Here is a 16,068-nt window from a genome sequence, read left to right as displayed (position 1 = left end):
CCAACCCTCTCTAGTCTCTGTACAACTTGCTGACGTAACACACCTACCTGCTGAACTCCCAGCCAGCAGGCATGGTGCTGCTTTACCCTCTCATTTCGATTTCAGTCAGTTGAGCTGTATTCCTTACCCAGAGTCAGCTTATTTGTTCCTAAACCTTTTTGAAGTCAGTTGGACATGTTACTATTAACATGTCATTTAATTAAATTTTGTGTAAACTGGTGATATATAAGTGTGAAAATAAGAAGAGTTTTGTTTCTATGAAAACTAAGTTCATTGTTTTAGGAAGATTCAGTAAAGGAGAAATGCTAAAAAACTGACTTTGAATTAGGTGTGGATGAGACCAATGTAAAAGACCGAAAAAAATTTAGAAGGCTGCTATATTCAGAATGCCTTACAAGTACCTTTTAAGAGCATTATCCCCTTAAAAAAAAAAAAGAACAGGGCAAAACTGCACAAAGTAAATGGTGCATTTATTAATGTAGTTTTAGCAAGAAAAACAGTGTATAGCTCTACAGTCAAAGAAAAGGCTTTGACTTCAAAATATTGGCGAAAGAGTAAGCATTTATGTTTTAAATTTAAATGCATCATTTAAAAAACGATTATATTTTTATAATTTATTATTGTTTATTGTTGAGAATGTACACAGCAGAACATACAGCAATTCATCAATTCCTACACGTACAATTCAGGGACATTTATTACATTCTTCAAGTTGTGTAATCACCCTCACTCTCCTTTTCTAAATTGTTTCTCCCTCATTAACATAAACTTACTGCCCTCTAAATTTCGTATCTAATCTTTTGAGTTGCTATTGTCAGTTTGATCCCATATAGATAGTTCTTAAAGAGCACAACGCTGAAGGCAAACATTCTTTACTAATTAAGCCAACCTATTTTTATTATTATTATTATTATTATTATTATTAAAAAGACTTCAGAGGATATTTTTGGTTTGAGGTTTAAAGATTATCTTAGGGAAACAGTTTTGGAAGTTCACCCATCTTCCACAGGTCCAGAAAGTCTAGAGTCCGTGAAAATTTGAAATTCTGTTCTGCATTTTCTCCCTTTTGATCAGGATTCTTCTACAGAATCTTCAACTAAAACATTCAATACTGGTAGCCAGGCACCATCCAATTCTTATGGTCTCATGGAGAAGGAGGCAGCCATTTTTTGCCATGAGACCAGAAGATTACTCTTAATAATTGTTTTCAATTAGCTAACCCACTACTGATCTTAAAGGCAGAGGACAAGCAAGCTCCTACCCAATATATAGGCAATAACAACTCCCAAGCTATGCTGAATACATGGCCAATAGTTCTTTATCTAGCACATCCGTGAATGGATAGTTAGTTCAACGTAAGTTTTTATAATAAACTAGTAGAAAATTCAGCATATTCATGTTGCCTGTGAGGCCTGAGTATGTGTATGTGTGTGCGTTTGTATATGTGCGTACATGTGCACACGGGTGTATGGTTAGCAGATGCAAATATGATAACGAGTGTATTTTCTTTTAGCTGAAATACCCAAATGAAAATGAAGAAATTTTGCTGCTTAGATCTATTATTGATGTAAATCTGCCAAAATTTTTGTCCCATGATTTACCACTCTTTGAGGTAAGAACATTTATTTATTACTACAATGTATCAAAACTCTTATAGTAATGTATTTATGAAATATCCAAGTTCGCAAAGCTCTGTATGAGAAACTTCCACTATATAAAACAATGATACAGCACAGAGACACAGATCATTCCATGTTTTACTTGACATGTGTTTAGACAGCTTTTTTGCTTTGGATGACTTTTAACAACTTAGGGTTTTTGGTAGTATTTTTTTAACCTCATAATGAGCACACTAAATTTACAAAATATGTTTGATTTTATTCCGCTAGAATGTAGGCCCTGTGAAGGAATGTAATTTGTCTAACACATTAATGAATCCCTAGAACAGAATAGGTGTGATAAGTGTTTGCTAAATTAATGGTTGAAGAAATAAAAGAAATAAGCTTACTTTCTTCCAATGAATGTGACGACTTTTATGGAATTGTTTTTCAGGATAAATTAAGATAAGAATTAAGCTTAATAATCTTCAGGATTAAAAGATTGGTATTTGAGAGGAAGTATTAGAATAATGACTAAAATTTTCGTAGTATCATTTGCTGCCTTTTCTACTTCCTCTTCTCAGGTAGAAGAAATCAAGAGGGTAGTTGGCTTCTGCCAATGTTAGATGTTGCACTAACTTATGCCAACATGTAGTACAGGCAGCTTTCACCATGTAAAGATGGGAAATATATGACTGTCTTGGGGAAGGGGAGAAGTGACACTTCCCCTATAGTGCTCGGTGTCATAAGCTGTCCCTAGGGACCAGGTTTCATCACTCTAAAAGGGGCTTTCCTTACTATTCCTTAGTGCAAATCAACAAGGACGGGGTCCACATTTTGTTCCTAAAGTTTGCCCTCAGTTTCGTTGGTACTAGTGCACTGTACAGATTTTCTAGGAGTAAATCTATCTTTATTCTTAGAAAGAGAAATTCTACCCCAGTAGATGTATTCTTGTGCAATCATGTATTCATTCAGTGAACATTTAGCAGTGCCTTTTTAGTTATCTAGTGCTGCTGTAACACAAATACCACAGAATAGAAATTAATTTTCTCACAGTTCGGGAGCCTAAAAGTCCAAATCAGGGTCTCAGCCGTGTCTATTCCTTCTGTGAGCCTCTCTTCTAGTGTCTGGTGTCTGCCAGCAATCCTTGGCATTCCTTTACTTGTAGATAATCCTCACGAGTCCTCTCTCTTTCCCTACGTGTGTGTGCCTTTGTCTATTCTGGTCTTTTCGTAACTCAGAAGTGGTACCACCTCAACTGATTGATTGATTACATTACATTAGATTACATGAGAGAAATTTTATCGTGTTTGTATGTATGTGTGTATATGTATAGCCCCCAAAATCATCTACTTTCAGGGAATTACTTCAGATTTGTTTCCTGGAGTAAAATTACCTAAGCCAGATTACAATGATTTGCTGGCAGCTATCAAAGATAATTGTGACTCCATGAATTTGCAAATGACCAAATTCTTTTCTGAGAAGATTCTTCAAATATATGAAATGATGATTGTGCGTCATGGTTTTATGATTGTTGGAGAACCATTTGGAGGAAAGACCTGTGCATATCGTGTCTTAGCTGGAGCACTAAATGATATATGTGAAAAGGTAAGTCAACACCATTATTATTATTAATGCATTAATGTAGTTCTAACCTGCTGTGCGCAGGAAGGAACGTAAGACCATTTAAACAGATATTTGTAATAGAGTAACTTAAATCATGAGAAAAATGAGTCAAAGAGAAAATAAACTTAGGAACATAAAATGAAACAAGCAGGAGGTTCAGCATATAAAGGATGTAGTTCAAATTTGCCACTCTCAATGTTTTGTTTCATTTTTAAAAAAAGTTTAATTATAAAAGTTAATACATTTTCATTGTAGAAAAAAGTCTGAAAACACAGAAAAATCTGAAAGTTTCCTTTTCATACTTTTAGAAGTGTATTTTTTATTTTGGGGGTAGTTAAATTTGTAATGCAAATTCTGTTATTAGCTGCTAGTGGTACTGAATTGGAATGTGTATATGTATATATATATATATGTATACAAGGAAACGCTGGTGGCTTAGTGGTTAAGTGCTACAGCTGCTAACCAAAAGTTCGGCAGTTCGAATCTTCCAGGTGCTCCTTGGAAACTCTACAGGGCAGTTCTACTCTGTCCTATAGGGTCGCTATGAGTCGGAATTGACTCGATGGCACTGGGTTATATATATACAAAATATGACACATTGCACTGGGCAGATATGCTGCAAGAGACCTCTTAAAAGTGTCAAAAAGCAAAGATGTCACCTTGAAGACTAAGGTGCACCTGACCTAAGCCATAGTGTTTTCACTCACCTCATATGGATGTAAGAGCGGGACAATGAATAAGGAAGACCGAAGAAGAATTAACGCCTTTGAATTGTGGTGTTGGTGAAGAATATTAAATATACCATGGACTGCCAAAAGAATGAACAAATCTGTCTTGAAAGAAGTACAACCAGAATGTTCCTTAGAAGCAAGGTTGGCCAGACTACGTCTTACATACTTTGGACACGTTATCAGGAGGGGATCAGTCCCTGGAGAAGGACATCATGTTTCGTAAATAGAGGGTCCGCAAAAAAAAGGAAGGTCCTCAACAAGATGGACTGACGTGGTGGCCTTAACAGTGGGCTGAAGCATAACAATGATTGTGAGGATGGCGCAGGACCTGGCAATGTTTTGCTCTTTGTGCATAGGGTTTCTATGAGTCGGAACTGACTCGACAGCACCTAACAACGACAACATACATGTACATATATGTTATACACACACATGTATATATAATGGCTATTGTTGTTGTGTGCTGTTGAGTCGATTTCAACTCAGAGAGACACTGTATTCAAAATTCTTATTCACATATCACATTTTTTGGCTTACTTTGATATGCTAAAGTCAGGGGGCTGTATAAATTCTCTAAGTAATACTGTTTCTTTCCACCTCTCCATGTATTTCTAGTACGTTTTGGTTCATATATTTCAATATAGCCTACATGGAATTTATGATTATTATATCTTCTTCATGGAGGCTGCCCTTCAACCAGTACAAAATTATTTACGTTATTTGCCTTAAATTCACTTTGTCTAATTTCAATATCACGTCCTCTGCTTTCTCCCTGCATATATATTAGTTCATGTCTTTATTTGTAACTTTGGTTGTCGTTGTCATTTACCTTTTTCCCCCTGTGTATTATTTGATGTTTACTTTAAAATAAAATGATAAATCACATATTTTCAAGTACTGAATCATTCCAGAATTCTTATTGAAAACAAACACCTTGATACCATTTATCCCGTGGAAAACCTTTTTCATTAATTGCTACTTCTTTCCTACTTTATTTTTCCTGAGGGCTTTTTAAGCTCCTTCTATAGTCTTGTCCTCTTTTGCCTAAGCCCTAGGATCTCTATATTTGTTTCATGTGTATAGAGGTGGTGACTTCCTTAAATTCAGTCATTTGCTGCCCAATTCGATCTATCATTTTCCTTTTATAAAGAGCAAATAGTTCAACTCTTATTTTCTCCAGTTTGATGGTGTTTATCTTTTCATGGAAGAATTTAAACTCATTTGTATTTATTATCCTACAAATGGATATGCTTCTTGTTTCTGTCATCTATTTCTTCTGCTTTTCCCTTTCTATGCTGTTTTCTTTCTCTTGCCTTTCCTTCTCTTGCTTTCCCTTACCTTCCTTTTATCTCCCTTCTCTTCCTTTTCTTTTCCCTTCCTTTCACCCTTTCTTTCTCGCTGTCTTCCTGCCTTGCCTTCCTATCATCCTGTGATTTTTCATTTTTTGTTTGTTTTTCTATGAAAACAAGTCTTTAAAAGAACCAAACAAGGTGCCGCTCAAAGATTAACAAAGATGAAGATATGAACATGTGTTTTTGTCCTATTGTAAAGTCCAAAATGGTTCGTTACCTAGAAATTCTAATGGTGACACAGTGACAGGACAGAAGGGACGGGCTTCCTTAGTCAGTGCACACAGGCTTATAGCTTCATACCAGTCTTGTTGCCTTTGGGGTAAAATATTTCGTTGGTGGCAACAGCTTTATCCTGGTTAAGAAGATGATAGAATTTTGCAGTACTTCTGAATTTAGAAGATACATTGTTAACCCCTTCCTGGGCACAGAGAAGAAAGCAATATACAATATTATTATGCCCATATCATTTTTTCAGTTTGCTAGCTTGTTTCTTAAACTCTGGGGATGGAAAGGATGGAAGGCAGTGTTGGAAAGGATTGAACTTGTTATATTGTTATATGTATAAAATAAGTGATTTGTTTTTCTTTTAGGGACTAATGGAAGAAAACAAAGTTCAGATTACTGTTTTAAATCCTAAATCTATCACCATGGGTCAGCTGTATGGACAGTTTGATTTAGTATCCCACGAATGGTCTGATGGGATCCTGGCTGTCAGTTTTAGAGCATTTGCTTCTTCAACTGTAAGTACTAACACTTTTGCATGCATTTTAAAAAACATTATATTTCCTTCTGACCCCAACTTCTAATTTTTTTTCAGTTCAAACACTTGAATGATTTATATTTATAGTTAAAGATATTCGTTTAAAACACCTTACTGGATAGTGTAGTGGTGTTTCTGTGAAGAACATTGTTGACTCCAATAAAGATGCCAAAGACCGTGTTAACAAGCACCATTGCTTTGGAGGTATACAGAAGAAGGACGAGGAATATGATATTTATTATGTGATTGTGAGACTGTTAATGGTGTATTGATTTTCATGTCCTATACTGTCATCCTCTTGGAAACTCTGGTGGCATAGTGGTTAAAAGTTCGGCTGCTAACCAAAAGTTCAGCAGTTCAAAGCCACCAGGCACTTCTTGGAAACCCTATGGAGCAGTTCTCTATCCTATAGGGTAGCTATGAGTGGGAACTGACTCGACGGCAATGGTTTTTTTTGTTTGTTTGTTTTGTATAGTACCATGAGACAGTTCAATTCATGGGAGATGTGTGTACATTGTATGAGCACAATGTCCTATAGAATCAGATAAGCAAAATGAAAATTCTGTTTTCCTCAGCAATTTTTTTTTAACTTATATTAGTTTAAACTATATTATATATACTTGAGTTTAGATACATGGAAAGATGTTATATTTCTGTCATGTTTATGCATGGATAGCCTTCTTGAGGGACAATATATACATCTATACTTTTTTCAAAGGGTGCCTTTACATTTTCTTGGTGAAATTAATTTTGGGGAGCTGCATTTTTTTATTTTGAAATAATATTATTGAACTGTTTCCTACATTATTCCTATTACATATTTGCTTCTTTTATTCACTATATACATAAACTAGTCTCCAGATAGAAAGTGGTTAATTTTTGATGGACCAGTAGATGCGGTATGGATTGAGAATATGAACACTGTCCTGGATGACAACAAAAAGCTATGTCTGATGAGTGGGGAGATTATTCAAATGTCACCACAGATGAATCTTATTTTTGAACCAATGGATTTAGAAGTTGCTTCTCCTGCCACTGTAAGTTCCCAGTTTGGACATCTGCTTATAAATTGTGAAATGTTATAAATGTGTTTATTTATTTAGAAACTTTGACTTCAAATGATAAATATTAGTAGAATTTCCTTTACTAGTGATTCTTAGAGAACAGATATATCTGTTGACTTACCTTGACAACTTTAAGAGTCAGGAATTTTTTTTCTTCATCTGTGACCATTTGGTAGATCATACACAAAAATTTAGAACATGGTATTATATTAAAATTAGGCTTTTTTATTTCCCAGGAGTTTTCTGAAATTTGTAAGCAACAGATATACACCAAGTCATATTTCTTTTATAAGCAATACCTTAATAAACAGTTCCCCCACGTGTCTGTCAGTTTGTCGTACTGTGGGGGCTTGTGTGTTGCTGTGATGCTGGAAGCTATGCCACCGGTATTCAGATACCAGCAGGGTCACCCATGGAGGACAGGTTTCAGCTGAGCTTCCAGACTAAGGCAGACTAGGAAGAAGGACCCAGCAGTCTACTTCTGAAAAACATTAGCCAGTGAAAACCTTATGAATAGCAGTGGAACATTGTCTGATATAGTGCTGGAAGATGAGCCCCCCAGGTTGGAGGGCACTCAAAAGATGACTGGGGAAGAGCTGCCTCCTCAAAGTAGAGTCGACCTTAATGACATGCATGGAGTAAAGCTTTTGGGACCTTCATTTGCTGATGTGGCACAACTCAAAATGAGAAGAAAGAGCTGCAAACATCCATTAATAATCAGAACCTGGAATGTATGAAGTATGAATCTAGGAAAATTGGAAATCATCAAAAATGAAATGGAATGCATAAACATCTATATCCTAGGCATTAGTGAGCTGAAATGGACTGGTATTGGCCATTTTGAATCGGACGATCACATAGCCTACAATGCTGGGAATGACAACTTGAAGAGGAATGGTATTGCATTCATCGTCAAAAAGAACATTTCAAGATCTTTCCTGAAGTACAATGCTATGAGTGATAGGATAATATCCATACGCCTACAAGGAAGACCAGTTAATACAACTATTATTCAAATTTATGCACCAACCACTAGGGCCAAATATGAAGAAATAGAAGATTTTTATCAGCTGCTTCAGTCTGAAATTGATCAAACATGCAATCAACATGCATTGGTAATTACTGGTGATTGGAATGCGAAGGTTGAAAATAAAGAAGAAGGATCAGTGGTTGGAAAATATGGCCTTGGTGATAGAAACAATGCCGGAGATCGAATGATAGAATTTTGCAAGACCAACGACTTCTTCATTGCAAATACCTTCTTTCACCAACATAAACGGTGACTAGACCTCGCCAGATGGAACACACAGAAATCAAATTGACTACATCTGTGGAAAGAGACAATGGAAAAGCTCAATATCATCAGTCAGAACAAGGCCGGGGCCATCTGAGGAACAGACCATCAATTACTCATATGCATGTTCAACCTGAAACTGAAGAAAATCAGAGCAAGCACATGAGAGGCAAAATATGACCTTGAGTATATCCCACCTGAATTTAGACCATCTGAAGAATAGGTTTGACGCTTTGAACACTAGTGACCGAAGACCAGACAAGTTGTGGAATGACATCAAGGACATCATCCATGAAGAAAGCAAGAGGTCGTTGAAAAGACAGGAAAGAAAGACAAGACCAAGATGGATGTCAGAGGAGACTCTGAAACTTGCTCTCGAACGTCCAGCAGCTAAAGCAAAAGGAAGAATTGATGAAGTAAAAGAACTGAACAGAAAATTTCAAAGGGCGTCTCAAGAAGACAAAGTAAAGTATTATAATGACATGTGCAGACTCATTAACAACCTGCGTTATGCAGATGACACAACCTTGCTTGCTGAAAGTGAAGAGGACTTGAAGCACTTACTAATGAAGATCAAAGACCACAGCCTTCAGTATGGATTACACCTCAACATAAAGAAAACAAAAATCCTCACAACTGGACCAATGAGCAACATCATGATAAACGGAGAAAAGATTGATGTTGTCAAGGATTTCATTTTACTTGGATCCACAATCAACACCCATGGAAGGAGCAGTCAAGAAATCAAAAGACGCATTGCATTGGGTAAATCTGCTGCAAAGGACCTCTTTAAAGTGTTGAAGAGCAAAGATGTCACCTTAAAGACTAAGGTGTGCCTGACCCAAGCCATGGTATTTTCAATCGCATCATGTGCACATGAAAGCTGGACAATGAATAAGGAAGACAGAAGAAGAATTGACACCTTTGAACTGCGGTGTTGGTGAAGAATATTGAATGGACTGCCAAAAGAACAAACAAATCTGTTTTGGAAGGAGTACAACCAGAACGCTCCTTAGAAGCAAGGATGGCGAGACTGCATCTTACATACTTTGGACATATTCTCGGGAGGAATCAGTCCCTGGAGAAGGACATCATGCTTGGCGGAGTACAGGGTCAGCAGAAAAGAGGAAGACCCTCAACAAGGTGGATTGACACAGTGGCTGCCACAATGAGCTCAAGCATAACGATTGTAAGGATGGCTCAGAACTGGACAGTGTTTTGTTCTGTTGTGCATAGGGTCAATATGAGTCGGAACTGACTCGATGGCACCTAACAACAACAATAAATAATTATGGGCATACCTCAGAGATGTTGCACCTAACAACAACAATAAACAATTATGGGCATACCTCAGAGATATTGCAGGTTTGGTTCCAGACCACCACAATAAAGCAAATATCACAATTAAGTGAGTCGTACAAACTTTTTTGGTTTCCCAGTGCATGTAAAAGCTATGTTTACACTATACTGCAGTCTCATTAAGTGTGCAGTAGCATTATGTCTAAAAAAACAATGTATGCACCTTAATTTAAAAATATTTTATTGCTAAAAAATACTAACCATCATCTGAACCTTCAGCAAATTGTAACCTTTTTGCTGGTGGAAGGTCTTGCCTTGATGTTGATGGCTGTTGACTGGTCAGGGTGCTGATTGCTGAAGGCTGGGCTGGCTGTGGCAATTCCTTGAAATAAGACAACAATGACGTTTGTCACACTGGTTGACTCTTCAAGAAAGATTTCTCTGTAGCATGCGATGCTTTTGATAGTATTTTACCCGTAGTAGAACTTTCAAAATTGGAGTCCATCCTCTCAAACCCTGCTGCTTTATCAACTAAGTTTATGTAATATTCTAAATCCCTTGTTGTCATTTCGTTGTTCACAGCATCTTCACCAGGAGTAGATTCCATCTCAAGAAACCACTTTCTTGGCTCATCCGTAAGAAGTAACTCCTTATCTGTGCAAGTTTTATCATGAGATCACAATAATTCAGTCACATCTGCAGGCCCCACTACTAACTCTGGTTCTCTTGCTGTTTCCACCACATCTGCGGTTACTTTCTCCGCTGAAGTCTTGAACTCCTCAAAGTCATCCTTTGGGTTGGAATCAACTTCTTCTAAGCTCCTGTTAATGTTGATATTTTGACCTCTTCCCACGAATCACGAATGTTCATAATGACATTTAGAATGGTGAATCCTTTCGAGGAGGTTTTCAATTTACTCTGCCCAGATCCGTCAAATAAATCACTAACCTTGGTAGCTACAGCCTTACAAAGTGTATTTCTTAAATAATAAGACTCGAGGGTCAAAAGTACTCCTTGATCCATGGGCTGCAGAATGGATGTGGTGTTAGCAGGTCTGAGAACAACATTGATCTCCTTGTACATCTCCATCAGAGTTCTTGGGTGACTAGGTACATTGTCAATGAGCCGTAGTATTTTGAAAGGAATCTTTTTTTTCTGACCAATAGGTCTCAACAGTGAGCTTAAAATATTTAGTAAACATGTTGTAAACAGATGTGCTGCCATCCAGGCTTTGTTCTTTCATAGAGCACAGGCAGAGTAGATTTAGTATAATTCTTAAGGGCCCTAGGATTTTCAGAATGGTAAATTAGCATTGGCTTCAACTTAAAGTCATCAGCTGCATTAGCCCCTGACAGGAGAGCCTGTCCTTTGAAGCTCTGAAGCCAGCCATTGACTTCTCTCTAGCTGTGAACATTCTAGGCAGCATCTTCCAGTATCAGGCTGTTTCGTCTACACTGAAAATATGCTGTTTAGTGCAGCCCCTTCGTCAACCATCTCAGCTGGATCTTCTGGATCGCTTGCTGCAGCGTCTCCATCAGCACTCGCTGCTTCACCTGGCACTTTGATGTTATGGAGATGGCTTCTTTCCCTGAACCTCATGAACCCACCTCTGCTGGCTTCGAACTTTTCTTCTGCAGCTTCCTCATCTCTTTCAGCCTTCACAGAATTGTAGAGAGTTAGGGCTTTAGGCTCTGGCTTAAGAGAATGTTGTGGCTGGTTTGATCTTCTTCTATCCAGACCACTAAAACTTTCTCCCTATCGGCAATAAGGCTGTTTCACTTTCCTACCATTCCTGTGTTCACTGGAGTAGCACTTTTAATTTCCTACAAGAACTTTTCCTTTGCATTCACAGCTTGGCTAACTATTTGGCACAAGAGGCCTAGTGTTTGGCCTACCTCAGCTTTCCGCATGCCTTCCTCACTAAGCTTAATCATTTCTAGCTTTTGATTTAAAGTGAGATACGTGCGACTCTTTCTTTCACTTAAACACTTTGAGGCCATTGTGGGAGTATTAATTAGCCTAATTTCAGTATTGTGTCTCAGGGAATAGGGAGGCCTGAGAAGAGGGAGAGAGAGACAGGAGAACGGCTAGTTGGTGGAGCAGTCAGAACACACACATTTACCGATTAAGTTTGCTGTCTTATATGGGTGTGGTTTTTAGCTCCCCAAAACAATTACAATAATAACATCAAAGATCACCTGATCACAGATCATCATCATCACAGATCATCATAACAGATATGATAATAAATGAAAAAGTTTGAAACATTTCAAGAATTACCAAAACGTGACACAGAGACACAACATGAGCACATACTGTTGGAAAAATGGTGCCAAGAGACTTGTTCCGTACGGGGTTGCTGCAGACCTTCAATTTATAAAAAATGCATTCTCTCCAAAGCGCAATAAGGTGAAGTGCAATAAAACAAGGTATGCCTGTACTGTTTTTCCAGGTGTCCAGATGTGGTATGATTTATATGGAGCCTCACATGTTAGGCTGGAGACCGCTAATGTTGTCTTGGATAAATCTTTTACCTGCTGCAGTCAATGGTCTTCAGAAGGAATTTATAGTAGGCTTATTTGACAGAATGGTCCCTGTTTCTGTTGAATTTATTAGAAAGCACACAAAGGTAAGAGGAATGAGAATTTTATAATTAAAAAAATTAAAATTAACCAAATTTATCAATTTTAATATGTGTTTATTTTCAGCTACCAGATATTAACTGGTTTGATTAAAACATTTTCCTGATTAAAGTAAAAAAGATTTTAATTTATGTAATTATTCTCCAAAAGCTAATTTAAACATAACATCTTAGACTTTGAAAAAATGTTATAGCTGCTAATCTTTTCTCTCTAAATAAAATATCTCACAGGCCCACATGAAAATGCCCCAAAATGTTATTTTTGTTTCTGATTAGTTGTTGGATTTTAATATCCATTTTTATGCTTTTCTTTCTTTTCCAAAGTTCTTAAAAATGCATTTCTATAATCAGAAAATGGATAATTTTTAAATAGTCTCATTTTTGGGATCCAAGGAACTGGATGGTGAATAATAAAGGAGGAACACATATTACTGTCTTAGGTGTATTAAATAAGGAATGCACTGTATTTATTGTGAGTGTGTCTCATTGTTAAGGGGTTACTGTAGATAGATAAAATCCTGGGATTCAGGGAGGGAAGCCTTTGCTGGGAGAAGAACAAGAAAGAAATCCCAAAGTGGGAAAATCTGTTTTTCTTTCTTTTGATTCAAGACCCCTTGGGGATGGGGCTGGGGGAGCGGTAGAAGGGAGAGAAATGGCAACGTGAATGGAAATCTTCTACCTCTGAGAGTTGGTGAAACTCCATTGAGGCTCTTAAACCTTCCCTGGCTGGAAATTATGCATAATTTCTGCTTGGCAGAATGTTGTTTAATGGTTTCTTAGAGTGACTTTGCCTTTTGGACAAATATAGGAAATAGGGTTGATATTTCTCCTGCTCTTGGATATATCCTGGTGGTGTAATTGTTAAGTGCTACAGCTGTGAACCAAAGGGTCAGCAGTTCAAATCAGCCAGGTGCTCCTTGGAAACTCTATGGGGCAGTTCTACTCTGTCGTATAGGGTCGCTGTGAGTCAGAATCAACTCGACGGCACTGGGTTTGGTTTTGGTTTTTTTGGTCTTGGATAAATAGTAGAAGAGCTTGAGACAGAAGTTTGGCTCAAGGTAGAGATTTGGAAATTAGCCTTTACAACCGCGTTCATGTAGATTACCCAGAGAGAGAAAGAGAGCAAAGGCTAGAATCCTGGAGTGCACCAACATTTTGGACAAGAGAAGGGGAGAAGATAGTGTCTTAAGAAGGAAAAAAAAAAGCTGCTATGGAGTCGATTCCGACTCCGGGTGATCCCCACATGTGTCAGAGTTGATCTGTGCTCCATAGGGTTTTTGATGGCTGATTTTTCAGAAGGAGATCTCCAGGCCTTTTTTCCGAGGTGTCTCTGAGTAAACTCAAACCTCCAACCTTTGGTTATCAGCCGAGTATGTTAACCATTTGCATCACCCAGGAATTCCTTTAAGAAAGAAGTATTATTACCAGAAACTACTAAGAGGTCAGGTCAAAGGAGGTAAGGACTGAGATTGGCAGTTGAAAAGATCATGGGGAAACCTTGGCATGAACACTTTCAGGGGAGAGGCAAGGGCACTCGCTGATGGAGTAATGACAGAAATTGACAAGACAGTGGGTGATCTTCCAAGAAACTTGATGTAACCTAAGTATAATGTAAGTATGAAATAATCATGTTCTACAGACAATTAAACATACGAATTGAGGCTCATCATTTAAAAAAGCTATGTTTTTTGCATTGTCAGAAAATGTAGGTATTCCAATAAATGAGTTTTCCCCTATAACTGGAATTTATCCTTTCAATAGCAAAGCGGGGGTGGGGGGGGGGACTTTAAACAAGCTTTTCTAAAATGTACTATGCTCTTTTGTTTTCTTGTGAAGAAATTAAGAACACCTGTTATTTATTATGTAGTGATAAGTATCTGTCTTATTTGTAGTAGCCAGTATTTATATTTTAGTGTTACATCAGTAAGAAATTCAGCGGTCATTTCTGCCTGAATTTAGTGGGGTTGTGACTGACCTTGAAGTTAGTTTCTTCTGATCCTCCGAGAGTCAGTTTCAGAGAATTAGTTTTTGCACATTAACCATGAAATAATGCGACTCTAAAGGTTGGAGAAGAGCCAGCAGGAAGAAAATGAACGTTCACTGAGAACTTGCTGTATGGTACAGAGTCCTAGGAGCTAGACACGTTATTTTATTTACTTTGTAAGCTGTCAGAGGAAACTCCAAAAAGTAAAGTGCGTGACTTTTACAATATGCCAGCAATGCTTTCGTGTGCTTTGAGACTTGGCACTGTATTTCATAGGGATACATTTACTAAACTCTGCTGTAGCTTTTAATTATGTTCAAAGCTGCATTTTTATTTATGAAGCATTTTAAATAAGCAAATTAATTTTCTTCTCTGAAATTTTTTTTTTTTTTTTTTTTTTAGTGTTTTGGTTTACAGAATTCGTATAACCCAGAATCTAGATCTTTGTGTGATTAAATTAACCAAACATGCAATCGTAAGGTTTTGAGGTTTGGGACCCGATATAAAAGAGCGGTTAAGGAGTGTGGATTACCTAGATGTGATATCCACTGCTTCCATGTTCTAGGCAAGGAAATTACTGTGTGCCTCAGTTTCCCACCTATAAAACTAGAATTATAATAATTGTACCTTTTCATATATGCTGTGACTGTTAGAGTTAAAAGAGTTCACTAAGTATTAGCTGATGCTATTTTAATGAGTTCCCAATTTAATTTGTATTACAGACTTTTCTTTCTGATTTTTCAGGAATTATCTCCTACTTCAGATACAAACTTAGTACGATCCTTAATGAATCTAATAGATTGTTTTATGGATGATTTTGCTGATGAAGGCAAAGTAAGAGATAGAAATGACCGAGAAACTTACTCTTTACTTGAGGTAAGATCCATTGCCCTTTGTGTCTTGCAATAAGATAGACAGCCACCTACAATTTTTCTCAAAGCTTCCTGTTGATGAATCTGGAATTGGAGCCTGGGCGATGGGTTGTAGCTGAACAATGGGGAAAAAGCTGGGCCCAATATACCAGGTACAGATGGGGAAGCTCCTCATCTGGCAGTTCCATGCATCATGAGGCTTGAGTGAACCTGATGACCACCTCAGGTATGTTGCTGAATCTTGGGTCATTTGACCAGCTTCAGGAATGATATGATCCCCAAAATGTCAATGACTAGTGTTTGATGAGATTTACCTCCCCTCCAATCTCCAAGTCATAATAGTTTATTAATAATATATTTACATGGTTATATTATATAATAAGGATCCCTGGTGGTGCAATGGTTAAGCATTCAGCTGCTAACCAAAACGTTGGTGGTTTGAACCCACCAGCGACTCTGTGGGAGAAAAGACCTGGCAATGTGCTCCCATAAATATTACAGCCTAGGAAACCCCATGGGGCAGTACTATTCTGTCATAGAGAGTCTGTATGAGTCAGCATTGACTCACTGGCACACACCCAAAACAACATACTACATAATATATGGAAACCCTGGTGGGGTAGTGGTTAAGAGCTAGGGCTGGTAACCATAAGGTTGGCAGTTCGAATCCACCAGGCAGTCCTTGGAAACTCTATGAGGCAGTTCTACTCTGTCCTACAGGGTCGCTATGAATTGGAATCAACTCAACCACAATGAGTTTGGTTTGGTATATAATATGTAACATTATTATAATATATCAATATAGAATTAATATAATTACCATTAAAATGTTGGAGCCCTGGTGGCG

General features: G+C 37.6%; 1 protein-coding gene across 5 annotated transcripts in view; it reads left to right on the top strand.

The window, feature by feature from the left end:
• DNAH7 (dynein axonemal heavy chain 7) overlaps positions 1 to 16,068 on the top strand; it is a 259,550-nt gene that overhangs the window by 104,252 nt on the left and 139,230 nt on the right. For all 5 annotated transcript variants that reach the window (XR_007517918.1, XM_049887739.1, XM_049887741.1 and 2 more), the window contains 6 exons: positions 1,514 to 1,612; positions 2,958 to 3,206; positions 5,898 to 6,047; positions 6,922 to 7,104; positions 12,177 to 12,353; positions 15,094 to 15,225. Coding sequence is in view for 4 of the 5 variants with exons in the window: in XM_049887739.1 (XP_049743696.1) it covers positions 1,514 to 1,612; positions 2,958 to 3,206; positions 5,898 to 6,047; positions 6,922 to 7,104; positions 12,177 to 12,353; positions 15,094 to 15,225 (990 nt within the window). In the remaining variant the exon portion in view is untranslated. The remainder of the gene's footprint in view (positions 1 to 1,513; positions 1,613 to 2,957; positions 3,207 to 5,897; positions 6,048 to 6,921; positions 7,105 to 12,176; positions 12,354 to 15,093; positions 15,226 to 16,068) is intronic.

This window comes from Elephas maximus, chromosome 6 (assembly GCF_024166365.1).
Source record: "Elephas maximus indicus isolate mEleMax1 chromosome 6, mEleMax1 primary haplotype, whole genome shotgun sequence".
NCBI classification, from domain to species: Eukaryota; Metazoa; Chordata; class Mammalia; order Proboscidea; family Elephantidae; genus Elephas; species Elephas maximus.
The sequence above is the reverse complement of the archived record's forward strand: the minus strand, read 5'-3'. Positions and strand labels throughout refer to the sequence as shown.